Source organism: Myxine glutinosa, chromosome 4 (assembly GCF_964187855.1).
Source record: "Myxine glutinosa chromosome 4, kmMyxGlut1.1, whole genome shotgun sequence".
Taxonomy (NCBI): Eukaryota; Metazoa; Chordata; class Myxini; order Myxiniformes; family Myxinidae; genus Myxine; species Myxine glutinosa.
In genome coordinates, this window is record NC_136264.1 from 120,833,035 (window position 1) to 120,858,894 (window position 25,860).

At 42.1% G+C, this 25,860-nt stretch overlaps 1 protein-coding gene across 1 annotated transcript in view; it reads left to right on the forward strand.

Annotated features, from left to right (window-relative positions):
• LOC137425150 (uncharacterized) overlaps positions 1–25,860 on the forward strand; it is a 510,298-nt gene that overhangs the window by 293,236 nt on the left and 191,202 nt on the right. The window contains exons 55-65 of the mRNA XM_078776351.1: positions 5,045–5,116; positions 5,396–5,440; positions 5,654–5,689; positions 6,880–6,915; positions 7,074–7,160; positions 7,427–7,489; positions 7,736–7,771; positions 7,906–7,941; positions 12,452–12,499; positions 14,207–14,242; positions 14,362–14,499. Coding sequence (XP_078632477.1) covers positions 5,045–5,116; positions 5,396–5,440; positions 5,654–5,689; positions 6,880–6,915; positions 7,074–7,160; positions 7,427–7,489; positions 7,736–7,771; positions 7,906–7,941; positions 12,452–12,499; positions 14,207–14,242; positions 14,362–14,499 — 633 coding nt within the window. The remainder of the gene's footprint in view (positions 1–5,044; positions 5,117–5,395; positions 5,441–5,653; positions 5,690–6,879; positions 6,916–7,073; positions 7,161–7,426; positions 7,490–7,735; positions 7,772–7,905; positions 7,942–12,451; positions 12,500–14,206; positions 14,243–14,361; positions 14,500–25,860) is intronic.

Consider the following 25,860-nt stretch of genomic DNA (forward strand, 5'->3'; position numbering starts at 1 on the left):
TATATATATATATACATACATATATATATATATATATATATATATATATATATATAGATATATATATATATATATATATATATATATATATATATATGTATATATATATATATATATATATTGTTGCGGAGATGAGGACTGTATATTTTTTTGATTGTGTGCTGTACTATTATTATTATTGTTTATTCTGCGCCCCCCTATCTCCGGAGCTGTGTAAAGGTGAAAGGGCATCCCATAATTAGTCCACAAGCATACACGTCAGCCAAGTAATAAAATACCCCTGTTGATAGTTATCTCTTATTCTGTGTTTTAGGGTAAGGCTGTGTCTCCCATTAATTGAAGTACTCCATTGCACCAGTGAAAGAGAATAGATCCCCTTTCATTCCCATCCCCAAAATCCCCATTTCCTTCAGATCCCCTTTCGTCATTGCCGAGCCTCGATTGCCCATATTACATCCCCTCTCGTCATTGCCGAGCCTCGATTCCCAATTACCTCCCCTCCAATAACCACCATTGACCACGAGGCAGGGTCGGAGAAGAAAGGCGTGTCTCCACCTCGTCATAGAGGGGAAGAGGGGCGTTGCCCGCCCGTCGTCATCAAGGGCGGAGCCAGAGGGTCGCGCGACCAACCAGGGCCGAGGTGAGCACCCCGATGGGCGTGTCCTATAGGCCGGCGGCTTAATCGCCGGAGGCGTTATAAAGGCGTGCACGCAGGAAGCGAGTTGGAGTGGGTTGGTCACAAAGAGTTGGTCGGCAAGAGAGAGTCGTGAAGAGTCAGACAGTGGAGTCGGTGGTCAGTTGGTTGCGGTGAGGAGTCGGTGGTGGTGGTCAGTGGTTGCGTTGGTTGCGGTGAGGAGTCGAGGAGGGAGGAGATCAGAAGACAGGAAGGCCTTGAGTTGGACTAAGCAAGAGAGGAAGTTGTTGGACTGGGTGGGACTAAGAAAGAGAGAGAAAGAGTCCTGAAGCTTGTGAGGGAAGGAGAGAGAACCCGTCACACCAACCCCACAAGCTCCGCGTTGGCTCCACCAAGCGTTCAGCTCCACCAAGCTCCACGTTGGCTCCACCAAGCGTTCACCTCCACCAAAGCTCCACCAAGCTCCGCATTGGCTCCACCAAGCGTTCAGCTCCACCAAAGCTCCACCAAGCTCCGCGTTGGCTCCACCAAGCGTTCACCTCCAGCCATCCACCTCCTGCCATTCCTGTCATTCCCCGCGTGAGTCTGTCTTTTGTTTGTTCTGTCCTGGGTTAATTAAGACTGTAGGTAAGCTAGTATTTTCCCTGTGTCACCTGCGTCTTATGTGCTTGTAAATAAACGTGACTGCTTTCTTTTTGCTTGTGTGTAAATAGTCAATAAATTTAGTAGTATTTCCAAACCTTTCTTTGCCTTCGTTTTCCTCTTTGCATTGCGTCGTTTTCGTCTTTTCCCTCATTGACTAGCTGCGGTGCGACCCGGCCAACGTTTGGGTGGAATCGGGTGAGTCGGGGATCCTGTTAGGTCGCGGTAATACACCACCGCTCGGTCATCATAACATCTAAACCGCGATCTGTAACAATATATATATATATGAGTGTATGTATGTGTGTATGCAGGCATGTCGAGAGCCAGCACGGGGCCCGAGGCAAACAACCTCGGGGCTCCAACCCCCACCTTTTCTCTCTTTTATAACTTTTTATGGAACTTTCTTTAATGAAAAACAAAAACATAAAAAAAAAACAAATGGGCACTTTTATTTAGCACTATGATCGAAAATAACGGATATACGGGACGTTTGGATCGAGTCAATTCATATCTTCGACTGTTGAACACGATTTCTCCATAAGATTGGCAAAAAATTACGTGTGAAGATGGTTCATAAAAATTTTTGGACAAAGAGGATACAAACCTATTTCTTTGTAATGCACATTTCTGTTTAATAACCATTTTCTGTAAAGTTTGAAACTGTACCATTAACAGGCGGTAAATGTTGTTTTGTTTCTGGCGAGAAAGCAAAATCAGCTTCTGGGTTTAAATGTAACGATGAGGAAATGAGGATTTGCCGATGAGGGTTTTCGTTGTACTGTTTTATAAAAAATTACAGAAGCTTGGGCCCCTCAACGGACCCTGGGCCCTGAGGCATCGACTCCCCTGACCCATCCTATCGACGACACTGTGTATATGTATGTGTGTCGTTGGTTATCTCAATAATTTGGGTTGTTATCTCCATAAGCAATCATTGAAAACAAGGACATAATGCTCACTTATAACCTGATGATCCCATCCAGTGTGAACAAAGCATTGTGACCAAAGAAACAAATAGAATACATATCGAAAACAAAGCATTGTGACTTGACACAGTACTCAGACACAAAAAGGAAAATACAGTATTGCTGATTGAGATATCAGTGCTTGGTGCTTTTTGCCTAAATAATGCAGATATCAAGAAAAGGACCGAATACCAAGACCTCAAGAATGAAGTGAAAAGATCCTGGAAGACGAAGAGTTCCAAAATTGTACCAGTGATAATTGGGGCAATGGGAATGAAAAAGACGAACCTTACAAATATCTTAAAAACTATCCCTGGGAACATTACCACAAACTAACTACAGTTTCTTGGGTTTGTTGATCTGGAGAAAGCATCCGATAGGATTCGACGCAAAGTAGTGACATGGGCATAGAGGACGTTAGGAGTGGAGGAATGGTCGATAAGAGTAGTGATGGCAATGTACGAGAGAGCACGCACAGCTGTAAGGATGAAGGATGGGAACAATGGTGAGTTTGAGGTGAAGGTGGGAGTGCATCAGGGGTCGGTACTAATAGTGGGGGGGCAAGTGGGCCTAGACAATGGGCCCATAGGACTTTCATGATGAGAAGTTGCCACCTATTTAGATATGTTCTACATATGTCTAGGAACAGGAAAATTGATGTTGCCAATTTTGGAGCTGTCAAATGGCGGGCATTTTGAATTACAAAATGGCTGCCATGATCATGCTTTTTTCTTCAATGAATACAATTATTGCTCATTTTAAAAATAATATCCAAATTTTATCCCATAATATGAGTGAACATGAATAGGAGAGACATTATGATTCATTGTATGCATATTTAATATAATTATAAGGTCATTTTGAATTTAAAAATGGCCGCCATTTGAAATGAGCTGTTTATTTATTTAAATATTCTTCTAAATCCATTGAAATAGAGTATTTTTTTCTTATTTCTAAGAAACTTTGGGATGCTGCTTCTAACAGACAATAATATATTAAATAAATTGGCCCTTTTGAGTATCCGTAACAAATAATTAGCTATAGAGGGCAGCATCTGGGTTACCTGCTGCCTCTACTACATCCATAAGCACATGCCATAGGACAGAAGTTTCTGCTGTATTGTCATGCAAAGTGATCACAGCATATATTGTTACTAAGGTCTACTACTATTTGTAGCTGTGATGGAGGTGCTGGCTCGGAAAGTAAAGGACGGTTTACCGTGGGAGTTGTTGTATACAGATGATCTGATGTTGATTGCGGAGAGTATGGATGGACTGAAGGAGAAGATGAACAAGTGGAAGGAATATATGGAGGCGAGAGGCCTGAAGGTGAATATCGGAAAGACGAAGGTGATGGCAAGTGGTAAAGCATGTGGTGAGGTGGAAAGAACTGGGAAGTGGCCGTGTGCTGTGTGCAGGAAGGGTGTCGGAGTGAACTCCATTCAATGTACAATGTGCGCTGAGTGGGTTCATCAAAAATGTAGTGGTCTGAGAGGGTCATTAACCAGTGTGGCAGCTACATTCAAATGTAAGGTGTGCACAGAGGGAGCTGCAGATGGAGGAAATGTTGAGTTGGATCTTGGAGACGGCGTGAAGCTGGAAGGTGTGAAAACATTTTGCTACCTCGGAGACATGCTGAATGGAGAAGGTGGATCAGACTCGGCGACGGTTGCTGGAGTGAGATGTGCATGGAGGAAGTTTCGGGAACTGACTGGTGTGCTGACGAGGAGGGGAGTGTCGTTGAAGCTGAAGGGAAAGGCGTATGCTGCATGTGTGAGAGATGTTATGATTTATGGGAGCGAGACATGGGTAATGAACGTAGAGCAGCAACAAAGGCTGGAAAGGGTGGAAATGCGAATGGTTCGGTGGATGTGTGGAGTATTGTTGAGAGAGAGGAAGACAAATGATGAATTGCGAAGGATGATGGGAATAGAGCCTGTGATGGATGCTGTGAAGAGAAACAGTTTGAGATGGTTTGGTCATGTGTTGAGGAAGGATGAAAGAGACTGGGTGAGAAGAGTGATGGAAATGAATGCAGGAGGAAGTAGAGGATGGGGAAGACCGAGAAAGACTTGGCTTAAGGTGGTGGAAGAAGAAATGCGGGCAAGGAGGTTAACAAGGGGAGATGTAGAAAATAGGGCAAAATGGAGAAGATTGTCATGGGGCCTGCAAGGCTAACCCCTGCTTTAGCAGGGAAAATGGTCTTAAAATGCCTGTTGTTGTTGTTGTACTTGGTGTTGGACAAAATTCACGATTCAAACTTTTTATATTGATGAGAAAATATGTTTCTGAAATTTATTCAAGCGTAGATAAGTTACACTCTTTAAATGGAACGAAAACCGATTTCTCGATGCTTTTTCGACCTGATACACACGGCCTACGTCGGCCTCTGCTGATTTATACACTGCCCGGGTTTGTTGTGTCAGATTTCCATTGGTTTTGTTTGGGTCGAGTGTTGATTCGTAAGGGGGAGGGGAGATATCTTGAAGTGTTACGTAATATCTTAGGGGGTATGAAACCAGACCCAACTGTCCATCAGACTTACAACTTATATTGAACCAAACCATGAAGACCTTCGGAGGTGAAAAATTGTATAATACCTTCAACAGCAAGGATGAGGGAGTTGAGTGGACAGAGGAGGCGAAAAATACATATTTTGTGTCGCAGGTTGTTACCACAGTGCGGTCATTCTTGTTAGTCTTTGATTCTATCCTAGTGAGAAATTTTTCCATACCAGCACATTATTAATGCATGCTGATTTTCAGGTTAAAATATGCTGCTTTGTGAATGTGTGGCTGCAGGGACTTCCAGGTCAACAAGGAGTTCAAGGTCAAAGAGGAGAGGAAGGTTATGCAGGAAAAGCAGGAGAGCTGGTAATGTTCTCAATCACAGCAGCAATATCATCGGAACCAATTACTATCATATTGGCAGTGAATGTTAAATCATTGAACTTTTTAAGGCTGAAATTAACACTGACTGGAACCATAGTCCCACTATTTTCCAAAAAATTTGGCATTGTATGCAGGCACAATATTTAATGTCAGAAATCAAAATTGGTCTTTGTACAATGACCTCATGTTCAAGGTAAATATCCACAAATGCAAGTGACCTAGTCACCAGCACTGAAGCACAAATGTGTGCCATCTTTGTAGGGAGACGCTGGAGAAGATGGAAGACCTGGAGAGCCAGGAAGACCTGTAAGGCTCCATTGCTAACACAATTTTGTAATGTGGGCATCAATGTGTAAACTAACCATTTAACCTCAACTTGAATGTTCAATTCCAATCATTTCATCGTTATATTCTTAATTTTTTTTCATTGTTATTGTGAAAACATTGGGCACATTGTGCTTGGAATTAGTCTCTCACATGCACCTTTTCTTTAAGTACTTGAATCTTTTTCATTACCAGGGTGTGGATGGAGTCCCAGGACAAAAGGCAATAAGGGTGAGATTCTTAGGCATTGATGACAATCCAGCTGTGAAAAGCACGTCTTGCATCACATGAAGAGGCTTGCGGATTGCTGTTGGCATATGAAAATAATGTATTTTATATTGGGTAACATTATAAAAAGTTTAATATCTTAGATTATTGGTTTAGACATTTATATAATCAGAGACCTCCAGAAAGGTAGACTGTTCGTTACTATATCTAGTCGAAGTATCTGCACATAGGCAATATTAATCATATGTGACAGCTGTCATGTAGCAGTTGTATGCACACCTGTCAACCTCAGGCTTATGTATATGTATATGTAGTATAATATCGTAAAGCCTAAAAACACCAGGTTCAAATCAAAACCATTACAACATTATAAGATGTCATAATGTACTTACATTGCAAAAGTTCATTTGAATTCATGAAACAGTATTTATTCAATGTCACGAGTGGCATTCGAAATGAACAAAATACTTATAAAAGTTCAAGAGACGCCAATGTTTTATATATTTCAATAAGTATACTAATCAGACAATGTGTAAATATATTTTTAATTTTTACATACACCTCATTTTACTTTTTATAGCATGTCTTTGACTATTATGAATATCTCATTCTTTGTTAATTTTAAATTAACACATGCATTCTGTAAAACATCAGTGGAACTTGTACAAGCTAGAACGGCATTCACTAGAGCGCATACCTCCGCCAGGCTGAACAGTTTATCTTTGATATCCCATTGATAGGTGGGATCTGGATCTGGACCCTAACCAAAATCGAATCGGCTTGTTCTTGTCACTGAGCCAACTCATCCATTTTGTTTCGTCCGAATCCATCCAACTTTTTGAGATATCGTGCTATATATCATTTTTGGCCCTGCATCTCAATGGTGAACAATCATTTTAAAACTTCTAGTAGCCAGACCAGATCGTCACCAAAATCTAATCATTTTGTCCTTGTCACACGCCCAACATGTCCACCAACTTTCGTCCGAATCCGTCCACAACTTTTTGAGATATCTTGTTCACAGACAGACAGACAGACAAGCAAACAGACAGACAGGGGTGAAAACATAACTTCCGTTTACAAGAAAAGATAAACAGCTTGTAACGTGAACATTTTGATTATCCATGTAAACTGTGCACATTTATTTACTTCCTCTGTGAATGGGAACATTCATGTTTATTTCCCACGTACAGGGAGACGTGGGTGCACAAGGATTTGCAGGACGAGATGTGAGTTCTTTTTATTTTATTTTTTGCAATGAATGCTGCTTGTAGTAAACATGGTGTTTTATTTTTAATGCTCACACAGTAGTGATGTAAACAAAATATGTTTTTTGTAATGTTTGACCATTTTGATCTTGGTGCTTATGTGCCTATGTGCATTACAGGGTCGAAATGGCAAGCAGGGTGGGAGAGGGAAGCAGGGCCCTGTGGGTCAGCAAGGCGTCACAGGGAAGCGGGGACGCCCAGGGCTGGTATGTGGCCCTGTATGTGGCTCTGTCCTTCTTGTTGCAATATAGCTATGATAACGACATTTATTTTACCATTACTACTTTGGGAAAGCTAACCTAAAAAGAAAAAAAAAGAAGAAGGGATTAAGGTATATTCATGTTGCATATATAGAGTTTTTAACATATTTTTGGCATTTCGCATATGTAATAAATAGATAATCTTTAAGGGTTGTAATGTGTCTGTCTTTAAGATGTCCCAAACTTCTTGCCCTGGTGCTGTTTTTTTTCAGACTGCTCAGCCTCCCTTTCCTGGTCCATCACACCATTCTATCCCTGGAATGTCTGGAAACCCGGTATTTGTCTTTGTGTGTGTGTCTTTTTCGGTCTTTATCACTGCACCATTCTGTCTTTGGAACTTCCTTTCCCTTACTATTTCTGTCGCTTCCCTCCACATCATCCCTTACTTTTCAATTACTGTGGTAGCTTTCTCATCCTCACATTGTTTTTGCTTTTCACTTTTTTCCATATTCCTCCTCTTTTCCACCATCTCTGAAATATCACCTGATTATCCTTTTCCAATTCTCACTGTTTTGTTTCAGGGCAAACCAGGAAATCCTGGCTCCTTGGGTAGCAAGGTATGCACAGCTTAGAGAGTTTTGTTGTTTGCTTCTTTTCAGAACAATAAAAAACAGAGTGATCTGATTATATTTTTAGTGATTATTTTTGATCTTAGCATTCCAATTGTAATTCATATTGGTTTAACCTTCAGGGAGAAAAAGGAACAATGGGAGCAAAAGGCGAGAGGGTAAGAAAATGCCCCCCATTTCTCATCACTTTCATTTAAAGATATCACATTTCTTGGTGCTTTTAACAGTCGAGAGAGGCAGTTGATTGCTGTTATTCTGCAGTACTGTCATCTGACAGTAGAGAGAGTCAAGACGCTGCAATTGTTCTCATCTTACTGTGAAGCATTTCTCTCACTGCCCATGAGAGGCGCTCTTGGTTGGGTTTAATCAAGATTCGATTCAAAAGTTAAAATTTTGAATATATGTGAGACAGCTTTCTGCCTGTTGCCATGCTTTAACTGGGAATAATTGGGTCCATTAAAAAATAAGTAGTAGTAGTAGTAATAGTAGTAGTAGTGCTACAACTACTACTACTACTACAACTACTACTACTACTACTACTACTACTACTACTACTACTACTACTACTACTACTACTACTACAAGAACATGGTTATCATAAATAAATATAGGCATTAACAGAAGCCTTCTCTCTGCACAGCACAAGGTAATTCAAAATAACAATTTTGATGTTTCGCTCAGCATTTAAAAGGGTAGAGTAGACAAACAACGCTGGTAAACAATGACAAAGCATTGAGTATAACCCTTGCCAAGAAACTGCTTCAGCAGCACCAACGCTCTGTAAAGAGTATGGTACCTCAAAATCTCAAAATATGCTGATGTCAATTTCATCACTAGAGATTTAGAAGTACAATGCTGAGATTTTTAAGAGCAGTTGGAGGTTATTGGTGGGCATTGGTGAAATTGTATATTCAGAGACATGTGTCTGGCATTATCAGTAGAGTAGAACATCTAATGGTTATTTTATATATATATATTTATATATATATATATATATACAGACTTGGCATTTAATATGGAATATTTTTTTTTCCTTGACTTGGGTTTACTTTCTGAACTCAGTATATCAATCTGGTGAGTTTTCTTTACCCTTCGGTGATGTCTTCGTTGAAAGAACCATGTCACTGAATGTCTTTCGCAGCAAGAAGTCAACAACAGGATGTCACAGTCAACAACAGGAACAACAGGATTCCACTAATGTCACAGGTGGCGTGACAAAATGTAAGGACAGGTACATTTGACGATTGGCTTCACAATCGGGTATACAAGGGTTGTTGCATTCTGTATTAGTGGAAAACAACTGCTGCACGTCTACAAAAGTTATTGCCGCTTCCTCTGGAGATGGTCTGTCAACTTGACAATGCTGTTTGTCATGGAGTGGTGGCTTTACGAAATTCTGGCATGAAACAGCGTGCTATTGCTCGGCAGTATGGCATCACTCAAGGTCAGGTGTCAAAGATCCTGAAAGGAAATGCTCAGAGGGGTGTCCCTACTCCAATACCGAGGCCAGGACGTCCACGCAGAACCACAAGGAGAGATGATCGCCAGCTGCACCGGTTAGTCTGCAATGGCCGTACCAAGTCAGCTAATCGGCGTAGGGCTGAGTGGCATCAACTGACAAATGTGCCTGTATCCAGAAGGCTAGTCAACCAACGACTGGTTCAAGCAGGCTATCGTGCCAGGCGTCCCCTGAGAAAGCCACGCCTGTCCAGACAACACAGCCAGCGCCGATTGCAGTGGGCCAGAGAGCACCGTCAATGGCAGCCTGGACACTGGAATCACGTGACGTTCAGTGGCGAGTCTAGATTTCTGGTCTATCGTCAAGATGGCCGCGTCCGAGTGCACAGACAAGTGCATGAAGCCCACAACGAAGATTGTATAGTGCCAAGAGTCCAAGCTGGAGGTGGTGGGGTGACCGTTTGGGCTGCTTTTCATGCAGGGTGCAAAACTGACCTGGTTGTTCTGAATGGAAACCTGAACCAGTTCAAGTACAGGGTCATTCTGGAAGAAACATTGCTTCCATTTGCTCGTGCAGCCTTTCGAGGAAACTTTGTCTTCCAAGATGACAATGCACGGCCTCATCGTGCTCGCATGATCCAACACTTTCTTGCTGAACGTGGTGTAGAGCATATGGAGTGGCCTGCCATGTCCCCGGATATGAATCCGATAGAGAACTTGTGGGCAGAATTAACGCATCAAATCGACAACTTGGACCAGCAGCCGACCTCTGTGCGTGAATTGCAGCAGACTATTGTCACTGCATGGCAAGCGATTCCTGTCAAAACCTTGGCAAATCTCGTGAACAGCATGCCTCAACGTGTACGTGCTCTCCTGAATGCTCGTGGGGGTTACACGAAGTACTGAACTGTAATTTTACTGTCCGTAATCCCAGTCATAATTTAGCTTTTGTTTTTGTTTAAATTTTTTTTGGCTAATGTGCAAAATAAAGAGATACTTCTGGAAAACGTACAGAAGTTTAACACACTACTGTCCATGAATTGAGTTCGATATCAGTTTACATCACTTTCGAGGATCAATTGATTTGCTTCGAAATGTCAAATGTGGTTTTTGTTTCTTTTAAACGTCACATTAACAAAATCTAGAATAATTTCAACATAATTCCAATGAACTTTTGGTTCTAAGTCATCTTGAAAAGCAAGTTCACCCCCACAAAAAAATATTCCATATTAAATGCCAAGTCTGTATATATATATATATATATATGTATATGTATATATATATATATATATATATATATAGATATATACACACACACACACACACACACACACACACACACACACACACACACACACACACACACACACACACACACACACACACACACAGTCACGTGAAAAAGTAAGTACACCCCATGTAAAGTTTTGACTTTATCAACATATTTCAACATGCAGCTATTTGATCTTCATTTCAACAATATTGATAGATAAAGGTGATATAATATAACAAATATCATGAAACACTTACATTTTGTAGTCCATTGTATAATTTAAATAAACATAAATGCAAATTTTGCATGTGGAAAAAGTCACTTTGTCACTATTTCACTATTTCAGTCACTATTTCAAAACAAAAAATTACTACTTCAAATACCTAAAATTAGAATCAGGTGCACCAGTTCAGGTGCAAATGATTAGAACATCGTTAGAGAGGATCTTGGAGGAACCTGTCTTATTTAAACCTCAGACATTTAGTTTGGTTTGCTCTTTGTTGTTGAATTGGGCGGCATCACCATGCCTAGATCAAAAGAGCTCTCTGAGGCCTTCAGAAAGAAGGTTATAGATGCCTGCGAGTCTGGGAAGGGATTTAAAAAGATCTCCAAACAATTTGAAATCAATCATTCGACTGTCCGGAAGATCATCTACAAGTGGAGGAGATTCCAAACAACTGCCAACTTGTTCAGGCCAGGCCGCCCCAGCAAGTTCAGCCTGAGAGCAGACCGCAAGATGCTGAAAGACGTCTCTAAGAACCCCAGAATGTCATCACGGGACCTACAGGTAGCTCTTGCCAATATTGATGTCAAAGTGCACGAGTCTACCATTAGAAAGAGGCTGCACAAATTTGATCTACATGGGAGGTGTGCCAGGAGGAAACCTTTGTTGTCCAGAAAGAACATCATGGCAAGACTTAAGTTTGCTAATGAACAACTAGGCAAAGACCAGCACTTCTGGAACAATGTGCTCTGGACAGATGAGTCAAAGGTAGAGCTATTTGGCCACAGTACAAGAAGACATGTTTGGCGAAAACCAAAGACAGCATTTGACCACAAGAACCTGATACCAACTGTAAAGCATGGTGGTGGAAATATTATGGTTTGGGGCAGCTTTGCTGCATCAGGGCCTGGGCAGCTCACCATCATAGAATCCACTATGAATTCTTCATTGTACCAGAAGGTGCTTGAGGATAATGTGAGGCCATCTGTCGGAAAGTTGAAGCTCAACCGAAGGTGGACCTTGCAACATGACAATGACCTTAAACATACCAGTAAATCCACCAAGGAATGGCTGAAAAGAAAGAAATGGAGGGTTCTGGAATGGCCAAGTCAAAGCCCGGATCTAAATCCCATCGAGATGTTGTGGGGGGATTTGAAACGAGCTGTGCATGCAAGAAACCCCTCAAACATCGCACAGCTGAAAGAATTCTGCATGGAGGAGTGGGCAAAAATTTCTCCCAGTCGATGTCAGAGACTGGTAGACAGTTATGAGAAACGCCTACCTGAGGTTGTTTCTGCCAAAGGGGGCAATACCACCTATTAGAGCCAAGGGTGTACTTACTTTTTCCACATGCAAAATTTGCATTTATGTTTATTTAAATTATACAATGGACTACCAAATGTAAATGTTTCATGATATTTGTTATATTATATCACCTTTATCTATCAATATTGTTAAAATGAAGATCAAATAACTGTATGTTGAAATATGTTGAAAAAGTCAAAACTTTACATGGGGTGTACTTACTTTTTCACGTGACTGTACATACATATATACTTGGACAACAGTTACCAGTTAAAATTAAAATGCGTATTTCTGAAATGCTGTATTGTATGTGAATTAAAAAAAATTGTTTTCTTACCAGATGATGACAAATCTTTGTGTGTAGTAAAGATAACTATTCTGATGCTCCACACATGTTTAATTGCTGCAGGGTGGCCAAGGAGAAACAGGAAATAATGGAGCACCAGGAGAAGCAGTGGTAAGAATTATTTAATAATCCCACCAGCTGGTACTCATAATAGAGTCAATGGGCTTTCACAGTAGCTGAAAAGTGATTCAGCACTGGATTTATATTGTCGAGTCAGAGGCGTCCTTTATCACAGACCCCTCTGAGCCGGGGATATAAGACTCCCACGGATTCCGAAACGGTGTTTTAGTTTGCTTTGTTCAATCTTACAACTACTATCCCTCAAGGATCACCCAAATGGCAGCCAGATCTGGCGGTGCACACACGGGAGGCAAAAGGTGGGAAAACATTTCTTATAATTAAAATGGGTTTATTGAATGAATGAATAATGAATGAATGATCGTTTTAAGGCCATTTTCCCCGCAAGAGCGGGGGTTAGCCTTTAAAAAAAAAACGATCATTCATTCATATTCATTCTCAACCAGTCACTTTCATCCTTCCTCAACACATGTTTATTACAATTTTATTACAAAATTACAAAATTTTATTTTGTTTTTTTAATTTTGTTTTTGTTTATTACAAAATTAAATACAGGGATAAGGGTAGACAAGTCTCTGTCAATAAAACGGATGAACCAAGCGGTCAAGAGACAAAAATATGGATGAGAGGGCATGCAAACTTATGTACAAGGAGAGAAATAACCGACTGTGGCACCAAAAATATATACTGGGATATACACAGCAATGGGAAACGAGTGAGGGCTTCAACAAGGTACGAGCTGGTTTTGGGTCTGGTATGGCCTGTGAAAGCTGGTGTTGCACATGACTAGTGGTGCACAGCGTTGATGGTGCACAGGGCTGGTGCATTAAACCTGAAGGTGTGTGGCACATGGCAGGAGGATGGCAACGAGTTAATCGAGGTGGATGCGAGGGATTGGGAGGTGGCGTCCCCATTTCCAGCGCAGTCCTCCTGTTCTGCACAATGATTAAGCAAAGAGGTATGGGGATGAGGAGAGGAATGATGCCTCTCTAAAGGTCCGGCACCAACTGCAGTGCAGCTATGGCCCACCTTAGCTTTCAGACCGCCCTCATACATGGCGAGTTCCTCTCATTTGCCATCCACTGGTGTGAGCCGCACCTTCGTTTGGGCCATTCTAGGGAACATGTTCCACCCTCAGCCTGGGCTCTACAGCAGACCGGCAGTCTGTAAAGTTGCTTTTAAAAGCACATCGTGCTTTTCGGTGCCTTCCTGCCCAAATCATCACCTGGCGTCACTGGAAAACAGGAGGCTTTGCACAACAAACTTGCTCTATACAGTATTGCCTTAAAGGTAATATACACTGCCTCCTCAATGCACGTTTTACAATACGACTAACCTCTAGATAAATAGCTATTACAAGAAGAATATATGCTACATGATAACACTGGTTCATTCTATTTTAACATGATCTCATTATGGATCCTCCCTCCCCCTTCCACATGATAAATAATATGAGTTCCAAAATTTGTCCTTAGTATTCCCTACCTTACATTATCATTCCAAATTGTGATCAATAGGCATGGTGGGTCTGAAAAGCCTGTGAATCTCTCATGTTTCTATGATGAAATAACATCATGGAGGATTGTTCAGGTTGTACCTGTCAAACGTCAAAATGTCAAAGAGTCTTCCATCAAGTAGAGATGAAGCATCAGATTTTTTTCCTGTGTCTGCGTTTTTGTCTATGAATTGCATTGTAATCCAGGCAGTTGTTATAAAGATGACCCAATGCTGTGTTTGCAGAAAATCTTGAAGATTTTGAATCGGAGCTCATTAAAGGTATGCTCTGTTTATTTTAGATATTCAGGTGAATATCCATCCATATCCATTTAACCCATCCATAGATCTCCATTGAATAATGCTTTTATATTATGGTGTATATCCTGGAACCACCACAGCTGAGGACTTTGAAAGTTCTGAGTGACCTTGGTAATCGGTTGACGGTATCAAGAGGGGACCTGAAGGGTCCACGGGGTTTGAAGGGGTTTGCAGGTGAGGGAGGACCCACGGGAGAAATTGGTTCACGTGGGCCAAAGGTGAGATCATTCTACTTATCGTTCTGCCTTGAACTGATCACATAATCTCACTGTCATCATCAGCGTGTTTCATTATATTCAACAGTTTTTAAAAAATTATTTGCAATATTTAGCTGAGGTTGACCATCTGGCTTCATTAACACACCTTCATATATATAATCATTACAGCAGCCCTATGAAACTTAATGAATTCAAACCCAGCTAGTGCACTGACATTACCCTAACGTTCCAACACATGCCAGCATTGGGCCAACATCGGTGTGCAATCTCGGAAGCTCCCGATGTCAAATGGTCTAATTCCGTGTTATTTTTCAAATCCAATAATCATAACTATCATCACCATGATCATTATCAAGATCATTTTTATTGATTAAGTACCATTGTGAGGGTTGACAAGATAATTAGATGCAATGGACTCACATTTGACCTGTTAATTAATTAATGGTTTACTCCTGATTGAATGGGTTTTAACAACAAAAGGCAGTCCAATTATGCTTCATAGGTCAAATTCTTCAAAATGCATTCATTCATTCATTCAATCCAATTCATTCATTCAATTCAATTCATTCATTCAAATTCATCAAATTACTTTGCCTTCAGAAAATATTCACACTCCTTGACTTTTTCACATTTTGTTGGATTACAGCCTGAATTTTAAATGGATTAAATTGAGATTTTTTGGTTACTGATCGACACAGTGTCAAAATGGAATTTTTTTCCATAATTATTTTACAAAATAATTAATAAGGAAATACGAAAATATCCAATTTACATAAGTGTTTAACCCCTTGAGTAAATACTTCATCGAAGCACCTTCCGCAGTGATCACAGCTTAGTCTTCTTGGGTATGTCTGTATTAGCTTTGCACATCTGGATTTGGGGAGTTTCTCCCATTCTGCCTTACAGATTTGCTCAAGCTCTGCCAAGTTGAATGGGGAGCGTCGGTGAACAGCAATCTTCAAGTTTTTCCACGGATTCTCAATGCGATTCAAGTCTGGTCTTTGTCTGGGCCACTCAAGGACGTTTATGTTCTTGTTCTGAAGCCATTCCAGTGTTTCTTTGGTTGTATGCTTGGGGTCATTGTCCTGTTGGAACATAAATCTTCCCTGCAGTCTAAGGTCTTTTGCATTCTGAAGCAGGTTCTCCTCAAGGATTTGCCTGTATTTGGCTCAATTCATTGTTCCCTCTATCCTTACAAGTCTCCCAGTTCCTGCAGCTGAAAAGCATCCCCATAGCATAATGCTAGGATGCTTCACGGTTGAGATGGTATTGGATGGGTGATGAGCTGTGCTCGGTTTCTGCCAGACATAATGCCTTGTAGTCCTTGAGCCAGACCAAAAGTAATGCTCCGGCGGGGGGAGTAATTCTCATTATGATTTTCCATTAGACCAATGTCTCAAGTGTCAGAAAAGGTGTGATGGACATCTGAGAACGGTAGCTTAGTGCCCGGATGGACGCCATCTTTGAAACCACCCAGCTTGAAAATGCCCATTTGGTGGGGTACATTGTTGCACGTGTATCTGGACTTCTATACTAGCTATCGATGTGCGGTTGACGACTAAATATACGTCCGATGTGTACCGTCTAAATAAAAAATAATATGAAGCATTTTGTTTTAGATTAATTATTATAAAAATCAATTTATCGAAAAAAAATCATATATTTTTCAATATTTTATTATTAGACTTGTACTTTTTTTAGTGAAACAACACTGGTATGATTTTCCAAATTATGCATTGTGCTACACCGTTTATCTGTCTATAAAAATAACTCAAAAACTAAAACATATCATCCACCACGAGTTTACAACAAATAAATGTAAAGAGGCATAAAATGACTTAGGCCGCCGCTGGCATTATCTATTCTGACGATAACGCAAGTTAGGAATGTCGTACGGAGAGGATTTTAACACCATACGATATCTAATAAGCAGGCGGAAATTGTTACATAGGAAATCTGCACTTTGGTGGCCATCTTGGATTTCAAAATGGCCGCCAATTATATTAATTATTCATTACTAGAGTTTGGAAAGACGTATGGAGCTGATTTTAACACCATACGATGTATATTCCTAATAAGCAAGCGGAGGTATCATTGAACATGTCATGTTTTAGTCAAATAACACCGGTATGATCTTCCAAATTATACATTTTGCTAAACCGTTTATCTGTCTATAAAGATTTTCAGGCAATTTGGCCTGCATTATAATAGAGAACAACATATGCTATACAATATACAGTGCACACAAAGTTAATCATCAGAGTCGCCATCAGAGTCATTGGCATCCTGAGCCACGATAGCATCATCCTGCACCATGTTGGAGCATCCCTGCAGCTTACACACAACAGTGCACTTCAACCCATTCAGTATGCAGGAGCAATCTGACGGTCGACACGTCCTTCTGCATGTGCATGAGATGAGATTCAAGACGACATCTGGAGCTGGTAGACCCGCCATCCATCGGATTGTGAGCGAACCGCCATCATCGAGTTCCCAACCATGTCCTGCTGATGGTGTTGGGACGTCTGGTAGGTTTTCAAGGCTGCGTCGCCAGATAGCCGCCTGATAGTTGGCCCTAAGCGTATGCTGCATCAAGGAGTCTTCACAAGGCGGCAATTGTCCAGATTCGATCTGGCCCTTCTTTGCACAGAACATGTGATAACGGAGCGAATTAACACCGACGATCTTCGTGTTCTTGGCGTACAGCTGACACGTGAAGGCCTGAATGCTATTGAAGACGTCTGTTGGTACATTCCACGAAGATCCCAGATCTGTGAATGCTTGAAGATACAGCTCATTCGCTTGCACAAGCTTCAAAGCCTTTATCTTTCCTTGGCTAGCCAGAGCACTCACAGTGTCACACCCGCTCCATGCATGAAGCCCTGGCAATGCACTGCAAACTCCAGACCCCAATACCGCAGCCAACTTTCCAACGTCGATCATTCTGACTCGAACCTTTGTTCCTCGTCTGATGAAGAGCTGACTATCGATGGTTCTGCTGAGATGAAGACTGATGATCAGAACGTCGGTGTCATCTGCCACTAAGATGATCGTCTTGTAGTGGGTAGCGGCATGCTTTGCGTGGAGAAACATACGCGTGTCTGCTTCCTCGTGGCTACATTCGAGTGCTTGCACCAACTTCCACCTATCGCGGGTCAGTACCAGACATTTTTCACCACAGGTGACATACAGTGTTCTGTTGCCTAGCTTTTCGCGATTTGTTTCATGTTTCCACGACTCCGCCAGAAACACAACCAGTTTCTCCTTTGTCTGGCTGCAAGCAAGGAGACGCCGCCAGTTCATGATTTTGTGTGCGGGTCTGATCTCGCTGAAACTGATGCCTTCATTTGAACCGCGGTTCACACGCTCAGCTGCTTTGATGGATTCTTCTGTGTATGTGTCAAAGACAACATCGATGCGCTCACTGCCTTGACCAGCGTGAAGCGCTGCAGCAAGGATGCGGTCAGATAGTTCTTCGAACGTGTCGTTCTCGCCATGCATCTTTTGTATGAGAGCCATCGCATCAATTATTGTTGCACTTCGCTTGTCAACGTTCTCGGCTGGTTCCACAAGACCTTCCATGTGTTTCGCAAGTGCAGCTTTGTTCGTTTTTTTCATTGACCCATCAACGTTTGCCAAAGACCATGGTAACGGCCCTAGTGGGTGACAAAGGACAAGTTGCATGTCGAGGTTCCTTGTCTTGGCGATGAGTATCATGGTGGCAAACAGTTGTCTGTCAGCTCTCAGGACGATCTCCTTGTTTGTGCCCTTCACAACTTTCTGCTTGATCTTACCAAAGGTCTTCAAGTTTAGCTTGTTCAATGTGTCATGAAAGCCTGTTCCCTCTTCAAGACGTTTCTGGAAGCTTTGATACGCCGCTTCCCCCTTTTGCAGGGTGTTGAGTAGGTCATTAGAAACGTCCTCCCTCGCAGCCGCTCCGGTAGATATACTGAGAAGACATGACGGATCATCGGCGAATGGATTGGTCCAGTCATTTTCCAGTAGATCACAGATAGCTGTGATGCCAGACTCATCACGTTTGATGCGAGAAGTAGACAAGTCAGGGTGCTTGGCGTGAGATGTGTCGCTGCCATTCACAAGGATAGTTTCTCGTAGTTGCCTCAGTGCAGTAGCCCGATTTTCTGCAGTTAGATAGTATCGTGACACAGCCCCTTGTCGAAGACTAAAACCTCGTGTTCCTCCAGCTGTTTGCGTATCTTTGTTTACTGTTTCTTCTGTTGTCTGATCAACAGCGATTCTGGCAAATGGATTCCCTGGTCTAAGCTGTACGGAGAAGTAGCCTTGATTGAAATGCCTGTACAACTCGGGGCATGTTTCGTGGAGTTGCGTCATCTGTGCATAGTACACTGGTAGATATCTAGCATAGTTCACCTTGTTCATTGCGAAACACCAAGGGATCACTCTTCTGACACAAGCCAAGTGAAGCATCCAGTCGCCTTCTCTATCCGCACGAATCAACCCCAGCAGGGTCTCTACCATATCAATATACATCATCCAGAAGCGAGCCAGGTCTCCATGTTTGGTTCGCAGAAAATGTAGGTATTTCGCGAACATGTCAAAGCTCTGTACACATGAATCATCATCGAGAGCAGCAGCGAGAGTCTCGTGGCAAACATCCTCCTTGATGCTGCAAATTTTGAGGTCAGTGCTTCGAATCTGGGGTTCCTTGTCAGGATGATTGCTTTCTATCCACACCTGGAAGCCCTTCCAAATGATGCGCATTAGTGCCTCGTACATCAACTTGTGGAGTCGCACAGCACGGTTGTATTGCTTGCCTTCCAGAACCCTGTTGATGGAACCTTCAGCGATTACTCCTGACTCAACAGCTACATCCCGAAGGCCTGCATCTCCAAACATTTTCCCAATGCTCGACATGAAGTTACAGATGGTATGGAAGTTCCCCATCATGAGCACGATTCTTCCATATCGATCGACATCTTTCCATGCTATTTCGGTCGCCTTAGCAAATAGTGCCTGGTCTAGCACCACCGGTATACGCTCAAGCTGAAGTGATGACATGATGTTCAGAGCTTCTCTGAGGATTTCTTGCACTGTTGCCATATCTGTGGCAGGCGCGTTTATAGTCGGCAGGTAGCCAACTACATCTTCCGTCACCTGAACACGATCTCTAGTCATGATGTTGAAACCAGTCCAGGAACTGATTGTCTGGTCGCATGGTTCCAGCATGCGAGTCATAATCCATACGTGATTTCGGCGCTGCGCAAGGGATGTTGCGCCTGCAAGAGTGTCAGAAAGATCTGCAGGCTTGATTGCAGGTGGGCCCTCTCGTTTCCCACCGCTGTATATTGGAACTAAATCGCTGGATGACGGGATAGATCGCTTCTTATCTGCTTTGGATACTGCCGATGGAGGTTGGGGCGGCAAACACGACTGCGACTTCGGTTGGACGATGATACCGTTGACGCGATGCGATGTTCCGCCACCACTCAGCGATTCCTCTAGCCTGTCGATGTTATCGAATGCTAATACAGTCGGGACCGAAGGGTGCACATGTGACGGAAGTGGTACTGTATCTTTCTCCACACTTGCTAATTTGTCTATGCATAGCGCTGTCTCGATTTCTTCCAGAACTGTGTACGAACATCCGTGCCCGAGTCGATTCAATATTCTGATGACCTCTGTATTACCGGTGAGCGTTTTCATGACCCACGGAAGTAGGACATGCTTCGATGTTCTGATGGTACCCCGGTGTACAGCATTGATGATATCTTGAGCCATCGACCATACCAGTGTGTCGGCACGCGCAGAGCTACCCCCACTCCCGCAAATCAAAGTATGCAGAAATACACGAAGAGAATCTGGTATCTTCACGTAATCTGAAGTGAGTTCTGCTGGCTGAGGCGGCCAACGTTCATTGTAATGAGCATCTTTGATCTGGTGTCGCAGTGAAGTAGCTGCACGCACAATGTTACTTTCACCGTCCGTTCGTTCAAATGCTTTCACTTCTGCTTTCAGGTTTACGCACTCTGCAGCAATCTCTCGCTTTGTCAGATTATCGGGCATCAAGTATACACGGTGTTTCACATTGAAGAAGATGAGCGATTCTCCAAACTCTCTTTGTAATGTGCGCTGCAGATTCTTCTTGATGGAGTCACGAACATCAACTGAAAATGTATCTGAAGACAGGATATCTGTTGCAACATCAACTATTGGAACAATCCTCGGGTTCAAGAACAAGTCAGTGCGAATGAAATTGAATATACATCGTATCATTTCTTTTTTCTCGATATTATCTTCAATGTCAGTTTCTACTTGAGGTTTTTGGGGCCGTGTGTAGTTTCTATAGCAGGAGAAGTGGTAGTGAGCCTCAGCTGCAACCATATCTCGTGTAGTCAATGCCAAAACTCTCTCATCATTGCGAGCTGTCGCAGCATCTCTTATTGTCTTATCTGCTCGAAGTTCAACAGCCAAGACAACTGTTTCACGGGTACGACTGCCTTTTATGAATTTTGAAGCACGCTGGCAAAAAATGCATTTATCATCGTAGACCGTTGAAGTTGATCCTGTCTCTTCCCGTGATGATCGCCGTCGCACCGCATCGCCAGTATCAACTGAAGAACTTCTAGCTGCATTGGTCAAAGTAGCTAGGTGGTTTTTGTGAGTGAAGTCTGATCTACAAGCCCTATGGTATAATATTGGAATATTAGGAAGTTCAACTGCGCCTTCTTGGACTAGCTTTAGAATTGGATAAAAGTTTCTAACTGCGGCTGCGTCACACAATGTCTTCCAAGAACTGTTGCCCGCTGCCTTGCTTAGTTCAGAGAGTGGCGACTTCTTGCTGCACAGGATGCACGTTCCGGACTCAGGTTCAATCTTCGCCCGTTTCGCCTCGACACCGGCCATCTCAGCTGAAAGAACAAAAAGACTGACGTTAGATTACTCCGATATCCGAAAAGCTCGCCAGCTTACATAGACATACTCATCCAAGTCAGTGAACATGTTAGATGGCGCCACAATACAACTCTATAATAGAGTTGTATGTGGCGCCATCTAACATGTTCACTTTTAGTTCTTAAGCCACCCACCCCCCCCCCCCCCCCCCACTCAGAAATTAATCAGGTCACCGCAACAAATCTCAGACTGAGATATAGAATATAGAATATAGATATAGAATAGACTGACGTCACTTTCGGCACTGGGTTCTGTGGGTTGATTATCGGCGGGAAATTCCAACTGACATAGTTTCGTTTTGTGGAAAGTGCATGCCTTTTCATATATTTTTTGTGTAAACTCGTGGTGGATGATATGTTTTAGTTTTTGAGTTATTTTTATAGACAGATAAACGGTGTAGCACAATGCATAATTTGGAAAATCATACCAGTGTTGTTTCACTAAAAAAAGTACAAGTCTAATAATAAAATATTGAAAAATATATGATTTTTTTTCGATAATTGATTTTTATAATAATTAATCTAAAACAAAATGCTTCATATTATTTTTTATTTAGACGGTACACATCGGACGTATATTTAGTCGTCAACCGCACATCAATAGCTAGTATAGAAGTCCAGATACACGTGCAACAATGTACCCCACCAAATGGGCATTTTCGAGCTGGGTGGTTTCAAAGATGGCGTCCGTCCGGGCACTAAGCTACCGTTCTCAGATGTCCATCACACCTTTTCTGACACTTGAGACATTGGTCTAATGGAAAATCATAATGAGAATTACTCCCCCAGCCGGAGCATTCACTTCAAAATATGGCCGGTTGGCTCAAGGACTATTGTATTCATGCCAAAGAGTTCAATTTTCATCTCATCAGATCACATAATCTTTTGCCTCACTTAGTCTTTCACGTGCATTTTTTCAAACTCCAGGCATGCTGTCATGTGCCTTTTTCTTAGGAGTAGCTTCCATCTGGCCACTCTCCCATAAAGTTTGATTTGTGTGGTGCTGCAGAGACTGTTTTCTTTCTGGCAAGTTCTCCCATCTCAGCCAAGGAACTCTGTAGTTCTGTCAGAGTGGTCATTGGGTTCTTGGTCACCTCCCGGACAAAGGTCCTTCTTGTCCAAATGCTCAGTTTGGTTAGATGGCCAGCTCTCGGAAGAGTCTGAGTAGTTCCATATTCTTTAATATATACACAAAGAATTAAGCTAAGCACCCCTACACAAAGAATTAAGTTAAGCACCCCCTAATCCTGTCCTGAACCTGAACCCCCTCGAGCACGTTTGGGACATGTTGGGACGACAAATTGCGAAGATGGTCCCTCCAATAGCCAATCTGGATGAATTGGAACGTGCATTACATCGGGAATGGAACAACCTGCCACAGCAACGCATACGACGGCTTACAGGGTCTATGAGACGTAGGGTTGAGTCAGTGATCCGATCACGTGGGTCCTACACACGTTATTGACGCAAAGATCGCTAGAGGTCTTCTCAGAACAATGACTGTACGTTAGAAAACATAAACGTCATCCACACTGTCCGTGATGGACCTATAGCTCCATACTTAAATTGAGGTGAAAATATGCCTAAAATTCCCAAAAATTTTCACCTTAAATTATTCAGAATAAAATATTGAAAACGGCATGATTGTTGTGTTTTTATGTGACCATAATATCACTTCTCCAGAAAATATAGCAATATCATGGGTATATTACACTGTTTTGACGACAACAAACTTGTAATGTGCGAGGTTGTAAAAAAACGGGGGGGGTGCTTAACTTAATTCTTTGTGTATATATATATATATATATTTATTTATTTATTTATTCATACTCAAGATCGAGGCTCCTGTAATAGCTAGCACATTACACACAAATTGGTACATAAAACACAAAAAACATAAACGGACACATACAACAATAAAGGGAGGGGGAGACAAGATGGGGAGAGAAAGGGAAGCAAACCAGCACAACAGTAGAGAACAGGGAAAATCGGGAGATCTGTGGAAAGAGAGGGCTGGGGGTGGGGGGGGGGGGGGGGGTAGGGAAGGGGTACACGGTATAAAACAAATTGCATGAGAGAGAGCAACAAATTGACACTACTAGGAATTTCACGAATGAAGTCGGAGATTGAAAGAGGTGGATTTGGGGTGTATTGATGGGGGTAGAAAAGATCAAGGTTTTGGATGGGGGAAGATAAGAGATGGTGGTGAACAGCTGTTTTAAAGACCTGGAGGGAGGAGCGGGATTGAAGAGAGTGTGGGAGTTTGATACAGAGGTGGGAAAAAAGAGGAATTAAAGAGTGAAGGTGAGCAGACAGTCTTGATTTTGGCAGTTTCACCAGAAGAGGGTTGCTGGCAGTTCTTGGGCGTCCTGTAGGAATATTTGGGGGACAGAGCTCAGACAGAGCTGGGGGACCTAGGCCAGAAAGGAGTCGGTAGAAGACAGATCATTTCATTTCATTTCCTGATGATAGAGCTCACTGTACTCTGGGGAGCTTTCAACACTCTAGAAATTGTTTTATAGCCATCCCCAGATCTATGATTCCTCACAATTGTATCTCGGAGTTATATGGACAGTTCCTTGGACTTCATGGTAGAGTTTCTGCTCTGACATGCACTGTCAACTGTGGAACCTCGAATATAAAGGTGTGTTTCTTTCTATATCATGTCCAATGAATTGAGTTGGACACAGGTGAACTCCAATCAAGTTGTTGATACATCTCAAGGATGATCAAAGAAAATTTGATGCAGCTGAGCTCGATTTGGAGTGTCATAGCAAAGGGGTCGAACACTTATTGACTCAAGACATTTCAGCTTTTTATTTTTAAATATTTTGCAAAAAATAATTATTTTTTCAATTATTTTAATTTTTATTTTATTTTTTATTCCACTAACATTATGGGGTATTAGGTGTAGATCAGTGACAAAAACATTTAAATTTAACCCATTTTAAATTTAGACTGCAACACAATAAAATGTGAAAAAGCCAAGGGGGGTGAATACTTTCTGAAGGCACTGTACCATGCCATTTTTTAGGGGTTGTTAAGTTTGCTGACCTATTTGCTAGTGTTTGGGGATATCAAAGATCTTCCATGAGACATTAAATACTTCAGTGCACTTTGAGGGGAGTGGGCTATTGTATATGTGTGTCAGCACTTTAGCTAATGTCCTGTTTTAGTTGAGGACTGCTTCAGGCAGACTTGCACAGCATAAGTTTTCAGCCATGAAACACTTGTGACCTTGGGAAAACTGATTGATAATTATTTTAGCACAATGATTTATAAATTGTTTAATTTATTAAATGGCTTTCTACTTTTACCAAAGAATACACACTAGCCCTATTGGTGATCGTAGGTTAAAACATACCATACTCTTCAAACATAGGGGCAATACCCCTGGCGCTCACCTGGTAGAATAAACAGTATACTGCACCGACGAAGGGTATTTTAAACCAATTTCAATGGTTGCTAAAAGACAGGACAGCATGTATAATCATACTAACATAATCATAAGACTTTAAACAAACAAAGAAAAAAATACCTATTTTGGGGGGCAACCTCCCCTTCCCCAACCCCATATACCTCCTAAGACCCCAATTTTTCTAATGCCTTGAACAAACATTGGTACATCATAGGTGATTACGGTTGTGAAGTTTCATCAACATTGCGTGTGTAGTTTCTGAGAAGAAAGCAAATACCTATTTTGGGGGCAACCCCTCCCCACACCCACCCCCATAGACCCCTAAAGGGGCAGTTTTTTTTTTAATGCCGTGAACATACTTTGGTACATCATGGGTGGTGAAGGTTGTGATCACGTTTCATCGAAATCGTGTGTGTAGTTTCTGAGAAGAAAACAAATTCCTATTTTTGGGGGCAACCCCCCATAGACTGCAAAGGGGCAGATTTTTCTAATTCCATGAACAACTTTGGTACAGCATAGGTGGTGAAGGTTGTGGTCAAGTTTCATCGAAATAGTATGTGTAGTTTCAGAGGAAAAAGCAAATTCCTATTTTGTGGGGCGGGGGGGGGGGGGGGGCGGAGGGAGGTCAAACCTAGATCCACTTTGACCCCGGTAAACCCCCTTAGACTCGATTTTTTTTTTAATGCCGTGAACAAACTTTAGTCACAACACAACAAATATCATTTGTGCCAAATTTGGTCGCAATCCCATCAGCGGTTTCGGAGAAGAAGTTTCAAGTGTTGATGGACGGACTGACGGACAACGGACCATCATATATGCTCCCCTGAACTTCGTTCCCGGTGAGCTAAAAAAAAGTATCAGTATACTCACGACAAGTCATGAATGTTGCTGTTGCTGGCTGACAACCAACTCTCGACAGGTCATTACTCTATTTAGTCCTTGAGCCAGACCAAAAGTAATGCTCCGGCGGGGGGAGTAATTCTCATTATGATTTTCCATTAGACCAATGTC